A 13,341-nucleotide genomic window follows, 5' to 3' on the forward strand; every position below is an offset into this window, starting at 1 on the left:
CACACCCCGGACATTACCGTAACCGCACTCCCCGGACATTACCGTAACCACACTCCCCGGACATTACTCTAACCGCACACCCCGGACATTACTCTAACCGCACACCCCGGACATTACTGTAACCACACACCCCGGACATTACTGTAACCACACTCCCCGGACATTACTGTAACCGCACACCCCGGACATTACTGTAACCGCACTCCCCGGACATTACTGTAACCACGCTCCCCGGACATTACTCTAACTGCACACCCCGGACATTACTGTAACCACGCTCCCCGGACATTACTGTAACCGCACACCCCGGACATTACTGTAACCGCACTCCCCGGACATTACTGTAACCACGCTCCCCGGACATTACTCTAACTGCACACCCCGGACATTACTGTAACCACGCTCCCCGGACATTACTGTAACCGCACTCCCCGGACATTACTGTAACCACACTCCCCGGACATTACTGTAACCGCACTCCCCGGACATTACTGTAACCACGCTCCCCGGACATTACTCTAACCGCACACCCCGGACATTACTGTAACCACGCTCCCCGGACATTACTGTAACCGCACTCCCCGGACATTACTGTAACCGCACTCCCCGGACATTACTGTAACCACACTCCCCGGACATTACTCTAACCGCACACCCCGGACATTACTGTAACCGCACTCGTCCTGACATTACTGTAACCGCACTCCCCGGGCATTACTGTAACCGCACTCCCCGGACATTACTCTAACCGCACACCCCGGACATTACTGTAACCGCACTCCCCGGACATTACTGTAACCACACTCCCCGGACATTACTCTAACTGCACACCCCGGACATTACTGTAACCGCACTCCCCGGACATTACTGTAACCACACTCCCCGGACATTACTCTAACCGCACACCCCTGACATTACTGTAACCGCACTCCCCGGACATTACTGTAACTGCACACCCCGGACAGTACTGTAACCACGCTCCCCGGACATTACTGTAACCACACTCCCCGGACGTTACTGTAACCGCACAGCCCGGACATTACTGTAACCACACAGCCCGGACATTACTGTAACCACACACCCCGGTCATTACTCTAACCGCACTCCCCGGACATTACTGTAACCGCACTCCCCAGACATGACTCTAACCGCACTCCCCAAACATTACTCTAACCGCACTCCCCAGACATTACTGTAACCACACACCCCAGATATTACTCTAACCACACTCCCCAGACATCACTGTAACCACACACCCCAGATATTACTCTAACCACACTCCCCAGACATTACTGTAACCACACTCCCCGGTGATTCAGCAGAGGATGGCACCCTTCACCCTGGGACTAATCATCGACTATTTCTGGCCTTCCAGAGGAGAGTCAGTGCTGAGGGATTGCCGCACTGTCGGATGGTCCATCTTTATGATCACTCTGAGGTTGATTTCCTCTCCACCCTTTTGGACCTTGATGGGGTGAATACTGGGAGGATGTTTCCTCTTCTAGGAGAGTCTAGAACTCGGGGGCACAGTTTAAAAATAAGTTGTATCCCATTTAAGACGGAGGTGAGGAGGAATTCTTTCTCTAGGAGGGTCATTTGTCTGTGGAATTCTCTTCCCTGGAGAGCAGTGGAGGCTGGGTCTGTGAGTATATTCGAGGCTGATTTGGACAGATTTTTGATCGACAAGGGAGTCCAGGGTTATGGGGACAGACAGGAAAGTGGAGCTGAGACCACATCCCAATCAGCCATGATCTTATCGACTAGCAGAGCAGGCTAAAGGGGCTGAATGGCCTCCTCCTGCTCCAAAATCCTAGTGTTGTTCCCATATGGATTTTAAAGAAGCGGAGGTGAGTTCCCCCCCCGGTGTCCTGGGGTCAATATTTCTCCCACAGCCAACACCACTAGTACAGTACTCATTATCACGCTGCTGTTTGTGGGATCTTGCTGTACACAGTTTTCCTACATTTACAACAGGGACCACGCCTCAAAGTACAGCAACGGCTGTGAGGCACTTTGGGGAAGTGCCGAGGTAGGGAAAGACTCTGTAGCGGTGGCAGTGTGTGGTTCCGCACACTTCCCCATGGGATCACCAGCAGACAGCCCCAGCGGTACAAACCTCTTCACAGGCTCAGTGTGGGCTGGACAGCCATTGGTGGTGTTTCCCTGAGGTCATCCTGTGCCAAATCCAGACCTCAGCCAAGACGGTGGGTGGGCAACACATCCTGGCACTGTCATGCCCTGGACCTACTCTCTGCCCCACTCTCCCCACAGTTCCTGCATACCATGGGGGAGGGGAGCAATGGGGGTCCTTGGTGTGTTCAGTGTCCCTGACAAAGCTCCAGCCTCCCACATGTTGGTGTTGGGGACAGAACACTTGTTGTTTGGCTGACAGTTCACTAGCGTCTGGGCATCTGGATCAGAGGAAAGAGTTTGGAATCGTCAGGATTGTGCTCAGTGGGAGTGAATGGGAAGGGGTTTGGGTCTGTTGGGATTGTGTACAGTGGGAGTGAATGGGAAGGGGTTTGGGTCCAATGGGATTGTGAACAGTGGGAGTGAATGGGAAGGGGTTTGGGTCCAATGGGATTGTGTACAGTGGGAGTGAATGGGAAGGGGTTTGGGTCCATTGGGATTGTGTACAGTGGGAGTGAATGGGAAGGGGTTTGGGTCCAATGGGATTGTGAACAGTGGGAGTGAATAGGAAGGGGTTTGGGTCCATTGGGATTGTGTACAGTGGGAGTGAATGGGAAGGGGTTTGGGTCTGTTGGGATTGTGTACAGTGGGAGTGAATGGGAAGGGGTTTGGGTCCATTGGGATTGTGTACAGTGGGAGTGAATGGGAAGGGGTTTGGGTCTGTTGGGATTGTGTACAGTGGGAGTGAATGGGAAGGGGTTTGGGTCCATTGGGATTGTGTACAGTGGGAGTGAATGGGAAGGGGTTTGGGTCCATTGGGATTGTGTACAGTAGGAGTGAATGGGAAGGGGTTTGGGTCCATTGGGATTGTGTACAGTGGGAGTGAATGGGAAGGGGTTTGGGTCCAATGGGATTGTGTACAGTGGGAGTGAATGGGAAGGGGTTTGGGTCTATTGGGATTGTGTACAGTAGGAGTGAATGGGAAGGGGTTTGGGTCTGTTGGGATTGTGTACAGTGGGAGTGAATGGGAAGGGGTTTGGGTCCATTGGGATTGTGTACAGTGGGAGTGAATGGGAAGGGGTTTGGGTCCATTGGGATTGTGTACAGTGGGAGTGAATGGGAAGGGGTTTGGGTCCATTGGGATTGTGTATAGTGGGAGTGAATGGGAAGGGGTTTGGGTCCATTGGGATTGTGTACAGTGGGAGTGAACGGGAAAGGGTTTGGGGCCATTGGGATTGTGTACAGTGGGAGTGAACGGGAAAGGGTTTGGGTCCATTGGGATTGTGTACAGTGGGAGTGAATGGGAAGGGGTTTGGGTCCATTGGGATTGTGTACAGTGGGAGTGAACGGGAAGGGGTTTGGGGCCATTGGGATTGTGTACAGTGGGAGTGAACGGGAAAGGGTTTGGGTCCATTGGGATTGTGTACAGTGGGAGTGAACGGGAAAGGGTTTGGGGCCATTGGGATTGTGTACAGTGGGAGTGAACGGGAAAGGGTTTGGGGCCATTGGGATTGTGTACAGTGGGAGTGAACGGGAAAGGGTTTGGGGCCATTGGGATTGTGTACAGTGGGAGTGAATGGGAAGGGGTTTGGGGCCATTGGGATTGTGTACAGTGGGACAGGGAAGGGGTTTGTATTCCTGATTGATCTTAATGGATCTACAGATTTACTGACAGGCGATCTGGTTACTGAGTTGTGATTCTGTGGCTACTTGGGTTAATCGGAGAAACTGTTACTGACTCCTCACGACACATGCCGGTTGACAGGAGATAGTTGAAAACATGTGAGGGTGGTCCATGGGAGGGGTCTCTCTCTCTCTCTCCCTCCCTCTCTCCCTCTCTCCCATTCTAAAATGGACATGAAATAAGGAGACGTAGGAAAGGCCCTGTCCCCTCTCTCTGGCCTGGTCACATTGCCCCATTCTCTCAGCTCCCTCGACTGCACCAAGGGAGAGTGCGATAGTCTCGATCTGAGAAAGATTTGAAGCCAATGCCACTGAGTGATGTTTAACAGTTACTAGTGGAGGGTCACAGGGTTGTATTTATAAGCTGAATAAATAAAGCTGCAAATTGCAGATGCATAGGTTGTCATGGAAATTCATTTTCCTTCTCAGTAAAATGGTTATTAAACAGCTGGGTCCCCGTGGACTGGGGGGAGGGGAGAGAAGGAGGGGTCGATGAGCAGGGTATAAAGAGATTCTGCTGCCATTCCAACCAAATTGCAGTTAATCTTGTGCAGCGACCCAGTAGCTGAACCCTCGCAGAGCAGAGAGCTCATTTTCCTTGTCTGTTCACTCGTGCCTCTCTCTCTCTCTCTCGAGGTGATACACAGCCTCTGGGATCGCACAGCCTCCACACAAAAGTCTTCTCAATGGTTAAAGAATCGCTGGACATCGGCGTCACTGCCCTCGACCCTCGCCCCTCGACCCGTGTGCTTTTTGGAGGAGCTAAGAACCTGCCCTCTTTCTCACGCGAGGAGGGGGTCACACATCCGTACAGCCCCCTGTTCCCCCGAATCCCGGGCTGAATGCCGCTACCTCCGGGATTAACGCAGAGGTCGGTCTCCCCAGCAACAGCAAAGACTGACTTGCATTTTGCTGGCACCGTCCCCATCCTCCGAATGTCCTGAGCTGCTTTCCAGACTGTGAAGCGCTCAATATTCAATGAACAGCTGGTACTGTTGGAACTTTTACATCCAACTGAGGAGTCAGCCTGGGTCTCCGCTTAATGTTTCAATCAAAAGATCACGCCTCCAACAGTGCGGCATTCCCTCAGTACTGACCTTCCAACAGTGCAGCACTCCCTCGGTACTGACCCTCTGACAGTGCGGCACTCCCTCAGTACTGACCCTCCAACAGTGCAGCACTCCCTCAGTACTGACCCTCTGACAGTGCAGCACTCCCTCAGTACTGACCCTCCGACAGTGCGGCACTCCCTCAGTACTGACCCTCCGACAGTGCAGCACTCCCTCAGTACTGACCCTCCAACAGTGCAGCACTCCCTCAGTACTGACCCTCCGACAGTGCGGCACTCCCTCAGTACTGACCCTCCGACAGTGCAGCACTCCCACAGTACTGACCCTCTGACAGTGCGGCACTCCCTCAGTACTGACCCTCCAACAGTGCGGCACTCCCTCAGTACTGACCCTCTGACAGTGCGGCACTCCCTCAGTACTGACCCTCTGACAGTGCGGCACTCCCTCAGTACTGACCCTCCAACAGTGCGGCACTCCCTCAGTACTGACCCTCCAACAGTGCAGCACTCCCTCAGTACTGACCCTCCGACAGTGCGGCACTCCCTCAGTACTGACCCTCCGACAGTGCAGCACTCCCTCAGTACTGACCCTCTGACAGTGCGGCACTCCCTCAGTACTGACCCTCCAACAGTGCGGCACTCCCTCAGTACTGACCCTCCAACAGTGCAGCACTCCCTCAGTACTGACCCTCCGACAGTGCGGCACTCCCTCAGTACTGACCCTCCAACAGTGCGGCACTCCCTCAGTACTGACCCTCCAACAGTGCAGCACTCCCTCAGTACTGACCCTCCGACAGTGCGGCACTCCCTCAGTACTGACCCTCCGACAGTGCAGCACTCCCTCAGTACTGACCCTCTGACAGTGCGGCACTCCCTCAGTACTGACCCTCCAACAGTGCGGCACTCCCTCAGTACTGACCCTCCAACAGTGCAGCACTCCCTCAGTACTGACCCTCCGACAGTGCGGCACTCCCTCAGTACTGACCCTCCAACAGTGCGGCACTCCCTCAGTACTGACCCTCTGACAGTGCGGTGCTCCCTCAGTACTGACCCTCCGACAGTGCGGCACTCCCTCAGTACTGACCCTCTGACAGTGCAGCACTCCCTCAGTACTGACCCTCCAACAGTGCGGCACTCCCTCAGTACTGACCCTCTGACAGTGCAGCACTCCCTCAGTACTAACCCTCCGACAGTGCGGCACTCCCTCAGTACTGACCCCCTGACAGTGCGGCACTCCCTCAGTACTGACCCTCCGACAGTGCAGCACTCCCTCAGTACTGACCCTCCAACAGTGCGGCACTCCCTCAGTACTGACCCTCTGACAGTGCAGCACTCCCTCAGTACTAACCCTCCGACAGTGCGGCACTCCCTCAGTACTGACCCCCGACAGTGCGGCACTCCCTCAGTACTGACCCTCCGACAGTGCAGCACTCCCTCAGTACTGACCCCCCGACAGTGCGGCACTCCCTCAGTACTGACCCCCCGACAGTGCGGCACTCCCTCAGTACTGACCCCCCCGACAGTGCAGTGCTCCCTCAGTACTGAACCTCCGACAGTGCGGCACTCCCTCAGTACTGACCCTCCAACAGTGCGGCACTCCCTCAGTACTGACCCTCTGACAGTGCAGCACTCCCTCAGTACTAACCCTCCGACAGTGCGGCACTCCCTCAGTACTGACCCCCTGACAGTGCGGCACTCCCTCAGTACTGACCCTCCGACAGTGCAGCACTCCCTCAGTACTGACCCCCCGACAGTGCGGCACTCCCTCAGTACTGACCCCCCGACAGTGCGGCACTCCCTCAGTACTGACCCCCCGACAGTGCAGTGCTCCCTCAGTACTGAACCCCCGACAGTGCGGCACTCCCTCAGTACTGACCCTCCGACAGTGCGGCACTCCCTCAGTACTGACCCTTTGACAGTGCAGCACTCCCTCAGTACTGACTCTCTGACAGTGCAGCACTCCCTCAGTACTGACCCTCCGACAGGGCGGCACTCCCTCAGTACTGACCCTCCGACAGTGCAGCACTCCCTCAGTACCACAGTGGGAATGTCGGCCTGGGTTTTGTGCCCTACCTTCTGGAATGGGTCTTGAATCTGTGACCTCGTGACCAGGAGGAGGGTCTGTGCCCCTCTGAGCCCGTCACCAATCTGTCCGGACTCGAGTTTCCCGGTCGACAGTAGCGTCAGTGTTGGGGAGATGCTGCCGGAGTGGTAATGGCGCTGGACTGGTGATCCAGAGGCTCGGGCCAGTTCTCTGGGGACGTGGGTTCAACCCCCACCACGGCAACTGGTGAAATTTAAATTCAAAGAATAAAAAATTTAATTGATAAAATCTGGAATGGAAAGCTAATCTCAGTGACGGTGACCGTGAGACTATCATCGATTTGTTGTAAAAGCCCATCTGGGTCACTAATGTCCCTTTAGGGAAAGAAATCTGCCCTCCTTACCCGGTCTGGCCCTACACGTGACTCCGGACCCACAGCGATGCGGTTGACCGTTAACTTCCCCCTGAAACGGTCGAGCGAGACACTCAGTTGGAGGGTAATTAGGGATGGGCAACAAATGCTGGCCTTGCCAGCGATGCCCACATCTCATGAAAGAGTAAAGAAAAGCTTACAGCGCTGGTGAAGGCCGCTCACCGGCTTTATGAATAGCACTTTCCAACCAGTCTCGCTCCCTGTGCCTTTGTCCGCCTCTCCGATCTCGATCCCTGACAGGAAGCAGGTGAATTCCCCGGATTCATTCTGGAGGTAATGCAGGAGCCTGGCCGTCTGTCGGGAATGATTTATCGTCACGGCACATGATCTGTCAGGCTGGTTACCACGGGGACAGACATTTCATCAACTGTTTCTTCTCCTTTCCAAACACAAATTGCGGAAAAAATAATCAATTTGGTATTTGTTTATAGTTCATGATTAACTTGGCGAGCTTTTCAAATGTAATTATCGGTGCTGTGTTCCCGAGGAGCTGCCATTCAACTCTGAACCAGGCCTCACTCTGACCAGGCCTGACTCTGAACCAGGCCTGACTCTGAACCAGGCCTGACTCTGAACCAGGCCTCACTCTGAACCAGGCCTCACTCTGAACCAGGCCTCACTCTGAACCAGGCCTCACTCTGACCAGGCCTGACTCTGAACCAGGCCTGACTCTGAACCAGGCCTCACTCTGAACCAGGCCTCACTCTGAACCAGGCCTCACTCTGACCAGGCCTGACTCTGAACCAGGCCTGACTCTGAACCAGGCCTCACTCTGAACCAGGCCTGACTCTGAACCAGGCCTCACTCTGAACCAGGCCTCACTCTGAACCAGGCCTCACTCTGACCAGGCCTGACTCTGAACCAGGCCTGACTCTGAACCAGGCCTCACTCTGACCAGGCCTCACTCTGAACCAGGCCTCACTCTGAACCAGGCCTGACTCTGAACCAGGCCTGACTCTGAACCAGGCCTGACTCTGAACCAGGCCTCACTCTGAACCAGGCCTCACTCTGAACCAGGCCTGACTCTGAACCAGGCCTGACTCTGAACCAGGCCTCACTCTGAACCAGGCCTCACTCTGACCAGGCCTGACTCTGAACCAGGGCTCACTCTGACCAGGCCTCACTCTGAACCAGGCCTGACTCTGAACCAGGCCTGACTCTGACCAGGCCTCACTCTGACCAGGCCTCACTCTGAACCAGGCCTCACTCTGGACCAGGCCTCACTCTGAACCAGGCCTCACTCTGAACCAGGCCTCACTCTGAACCAGGCCTCACTCTGACCAGGCCTCACTCTGACCAGGCCTGACTCTGACCAGGCCTGACTCTGAACCAGGCCTGACTCTGAACCAGGCCTGACTCTGAACCAGGCCTGACTCTGACCAGGCCTCACTCTGAACCAGGCCTGACTCTGAACCAGGCCTGACTCTGGCCAGGCCTGACTCTGAACCAGGCCTGACTCTGAACCAGGCCTGACTCTGAACCAGGCCTGACTCTGAACCAGGCCTGACTCTGAACCAGGCCTCACTCTGAACCAGGCCTCACTCTGACCAGGCCTCACTCTGAACCAGGCCTCACTCTGAACCAGGGCTCACTCTGACCAGGCCTCACTCTGAACCAGGCCTCACTCTGACCAGGCCTCACTCTGACCAGGCCTCACTCTGACCAGGCCTCACTCTGAACCAGGCCTCACTCTGAACCAGGCCTCACTCTGGACCAGGCCTCACTCTGGACCAGGCCTCACTCTGACCAGGCCTGACTCTGAACCAGGCCTGACTCTGAACCAGGCCTGACTCTGACCAGGCCTGACTCTGAACCAGGCCTGACTCTGAACCAGGCCTCACTCTGAACCAGGCCTCACTCTGACCAGGCCTCACTCTGAACCAGGCCTCACTCTGAACAAGGCTGTACTTCTGAACCTGGCCTGATCTGAACCAGGTCACTTGAACCAGGGCCTCACTCTGAACCTGGCCTCACTTGACCTGGCCTGACTCTGAACCAGGCCTGACTCTGTTACCAGGCCTGACTCTGATCCAGGGCCTCACTCTGCACCAGGCCTCACTCTGAACCAGGCCTCCACTATGAACCAGGCCTGACTTGGCAAGGCCTCACTCGGAACAGTTAGGCACTGACTATGAACAGGTCCTCACTCATGAACCAGGCCTCACTCTGATCAGGCCTCACTCTGAACCAGAGACATGACTCTGAACCAGCTGACTCTGAAACCAGGGCCTCTCTCTGAACCAGGGCCTCACTCTGACCAGGCCTCAATCTGAACCAGGGGCTCACTCTGGTCCAGGCTCACTCTGAACCAGGCCTCATTCTGAACCAGGCCTCACTCTGGACCAGGCCTCACTCTGGACCAGGCCTCACTCTGGACCAGGCCTCACTCTGAACCAGGCCTCACTCTGAACCAGGCCTCACTGTGACCAGGCCTGACTCTGAACCAGGCCTGACTCTGAACCAGGCCTGACTCTGAACCAGGCCTCACTCTGAACCAGGCCTCACTCTGACCAGGCCTCACTCTGAACCAGGGCTCACTCTGAACCAGGCCTGACTCTGAACCAGGCCTCACTCTGAACCAGGCCTCACTCTGACCAGGCCTCACTCTGACCAGGCCTCACTCTGACCAGGCCTCACTCTGACCAGGCCTCACTCTGGACCAGGCCTCACTCTGGACCAGGCCTCACTCTGGACCAGGCCTCACTCTGAACCAGGCCTCACTCTGAACCAGGCCTCACTCTGACCAGGCCTCACTCTGAACCAGGCCTGACTCTGAACCAGGCCTGACTCTTGCCAGGCCTGACTCTGAACCAGGCCTCACTCTGAACCAGTCCTCACTCTGAACCAGGCCTGACTCTGAACCAGGCCTGACTCTGAACCAGGCCTGACTCTGAACCAGGCCTGACTTTGAACCAGGCCTCACTCTGACCAGGCCTCACTCTGAACCAGGGCTCACTCTGACCAGGGCTCACTCTGACCAGGCCTCACTCTGAACCAGGCCTCACTCTGACCAGGCCTCACTCTGGACCAGGCCTCACTCTGGACCAGGCCTCACTCTGGACCAGGCCTCACTCTGAACCAGGCCTCACTCTGAACCAGGCCTCACTCTGACCAGGCCTGACTCTGAACCAGGCCTGACTCTGAACCAGGCCTGACTCTGAACCAGGCCTGACTCTGAACCAGGCCTGACTCTGACCAGGCCTGACTCTGAACCAGGCCTGACTCTGAACCAGGCCTGACTCTGAACCAGGCCTGACTCTGGCCAGGCCTGACTCTGAACCAGGCCTGACTCTGAACCAGGCCTCACTCTGAACCAGTCCTCACTCTGAACCAGTCCTCACTCTGAACCAGGCCTGACTCTGAACCAGGCCTGACTCTGAACCAGCCTGGACTCTGAACCAGGCCTGACTCTGAACCAGGCCTCACTCTGACCAGGCCTCACTCTGAACCAGGGCTCACTCTGACCAGGCCTCACTCTGAACCAGGCCTCACTCTGAACCAGGCCTCACTCTGAACCAGGCCTCATTCTGAACCAGGCCTCACTCTGACCAGGCCTCACTCTGACCAGTCCTCACTCTGACCAGTCCTCACTCTGAACCAGGCCTCACTCTGGACCAGGCCTCACTCTGGACCAGGCCTCACTCTGAACCAGGCCTCACTCTGACCAGGCCTGACTCTGAACCAGGCCTGACTCTGAACCAGGCCTGACTCTGGACCAGGCCTGACTCTGAACCAGGCCTCACTCTGAACCAGGCCTCACTCTGACCAGGCCTCACTCTGAACCAGGCCTGACTCTGAACCAGGCCTCACTCTGGACCAGGCCTCACTCTGAACCAGGCCTCACTCTGACCAGGCCTCACTCTGGACCAGGCCTCACTCTGGACCAGGCCTCACTCTGGACCAGGCCTCACTCTGACCAGGCCTCACTCTGGACCAGGCCTCACTCTGAACCAGGCCTCACTCTCTGAACCAGGCCTCACTCTGAACCAGGCCTCACTCTGACCAGCCTCACTCTGAACCAGGCTCACTCGGACCAGGCCTGACTCTGAACCAGGCCTCACTCTGAACCAGGCCTCACTCTGGACCAGGCCTCACTCTGAACCAGGCCTCACTCTGAACCAGGCCTCACTCTGAACCAGGCCTCACTCTGAACCAGGCCTCACTCTGAACCAGGCCTCACTCTGACCAGGCCTCACTCTGAACCAGGGCTCACTCTGACCAGGCCTCACTCTGAACCAGGCCTCACTCTGAACCAGGCCTGACTCTGACCAGGCCTCACTCTGACCAGGCCTCACTCTGAACCAGGCCTCACTCTGGACCAGGCCTCACTCTGAACCAGGCCTCACTCTGACCAGGCCTCACTCTGAACCAGGCCTGACTCTGGACCAGGCCTTACTCTGGACCAGGCCTCACTCTGGACCAGGCCTCACTCTGGACCAGGCCTCACTCTGAACCAGGCCTCATTCTGAACCAGGCCTCACTCTGGACCAGGCCTCACTCTGGACCAGGCCTCACTCTGAACCAGGCCTCACTGTGACCAGGCCTGACTCTGAACCAGGCCTCACTCTGAACCAGGCCTCACTCTGAACCAGGCCTGACTCTGAACCAGGCCTCACTCTGAACCAGGCCTCACTCTGAAGCAGGCCTCACTCTGACCAGGAGTTGCTTGAGGAGATATTAGGACAGGTGATCAAACGTTTTGTCGAAGATGTCGGTTTTAAGGAGCGTCTCAAAGGAGGAGAGAGAGAGAGACAGAGGGAGAGGTTTAGGGAGGGAATTCCAAAGCTTCGGCCCCCAGGCAGCTGAAGGCCCGGCCGCCAATGGTGGAGCGATGCGAATCGGGGAATGGTCAAGAGGCCAGGATTAGAGGACCGCAGAGATCTCGGAGGGTTGTAGGGGCTGGAGGAGGTTACAGAGATAGGGAGGAGTGTAGGGGCTGGAGGAGGTTACAGAGATAGGCAGGGTTGTAGGGGCTGGTGGGGGTTACAGAGATAGACAGGGTTGTAGGGGCTGGAGGGGGTTACAGAGATAGGTAGGGTTGTAGGGACTGGAGGAGGTTACAGAGATAGGGAGGGTTGTTGGGGCTGGAGGAGGTTACAGAGATAGGGAGGGTTGTAGGGGCTGGAGGAGGTTACAGAGATAGGGAGTGTTGTAGGGGCTGGAGGAGGTTACAGAGATAGGGAGGGTTGTAGGGGCTGGAGGAGGTTACAGAGATAGGGAGGGGTGTAGGGGTTGGAGGAGGTTACAGAGATAGGGAGGGTTGTAGGGGTTGGAGGAGGTTACAGAGATAGGGAGGGTTGTAGGGTTTGGAGGAGGTTACAGAGATAGGGAGGGTTGTCAGGATCGGAGGAGGTTACAGAGATAGGGAGAGGTGAGGCCTTGGAGGAGTTTGAAAATGAGGATAAGTATTTTCTAACTGAGGTGTTGGTGAACCAGGAGCCAGTGTATAGCAGCGAGCACAGGGAGTGAACGGGACTTGGTACCGGTTGGGCTTTCGAGGAGCTGGAGTCTTGTGTGTGAGGGAGGGAGCATCACAGTCAGGAGCTGACCCTAACCCTGCCACTGGGGGACACCCGGAGTGTCTTTATCCTGGTTACAGACTGGTCAGTGTCTGAGAGAGACTTCAGAATGGAGAAAGGACACTCAGCCAGTGCCACAGGAGAGAGAGAGGGACTGGGGGAGACAGACTGCGGGGAGAGAGAGAGAGGGACTGGGGGAGACAGACTGCGGGGAGAGAGAGAGAGGGACTGGGGGAGACAGACTGCGGGGAGAGAGAGAGAGGGACTGGGGGAGACAGACTGCGGGGAGAGAGAGAGAGGGACTGGGGGAGACAGACTGCGGGGAGAGAGAGAGAGGGGGAGGGGGAGGGGGAGACAGACTGCGGGGAGAGAGAGAGAGGGGGAGGGGGAGACAGACTGCGGGGAGAGAGAGAGAGGGGGAGGGGGAGGGGGAGACAGACTGCGGGGAGAGAGAGAGAGGGGG

The 13,341-nt window shown here is 56.4% G+C and overlaps 1 protein-coding gene across 1 annotated transcript in view; it reads left to right on the forward strand.

Annotated features, from left to right (window-relative positions):
* Nucleotides 1–1,826: 1,826 nt before the first annotated feature.
* LOC121272203 (ephrin-B1-like) overlaps nt 1,827–13,341 on the forward strand; it is a 142,410-nt gene continuing 130,895 nt past the window's right edge. The window contains exons 1-2 of the mRNA XM_041178729.1: nt 1,827–1,847; nt 1,955–2,108. Of these exons, the coding sequence (XP_041034663.1) occupies nt 1,827–1,847; nt 1,955–2,108 (175 nt within the window). The remainder of the gene's footprint in view (nt 1,848–1,954; nt 2,109–13,341) is intronic.

This window comes from Carcharodon carcharias, chromosome 33 (genome assembly GCF_017639515.1).
Source record: "Carcharodon carcharias isolate sCarCar2 chromosome 33, sCarCar2.pri, whole genome shotgun sequence".
Lineage (NCBI taxonomy): Eukaryota > Metazoa > Chordata > Chondrichthyes > Lamniformes > Lamnidae > Carcharodon > Carcharodon carcharias.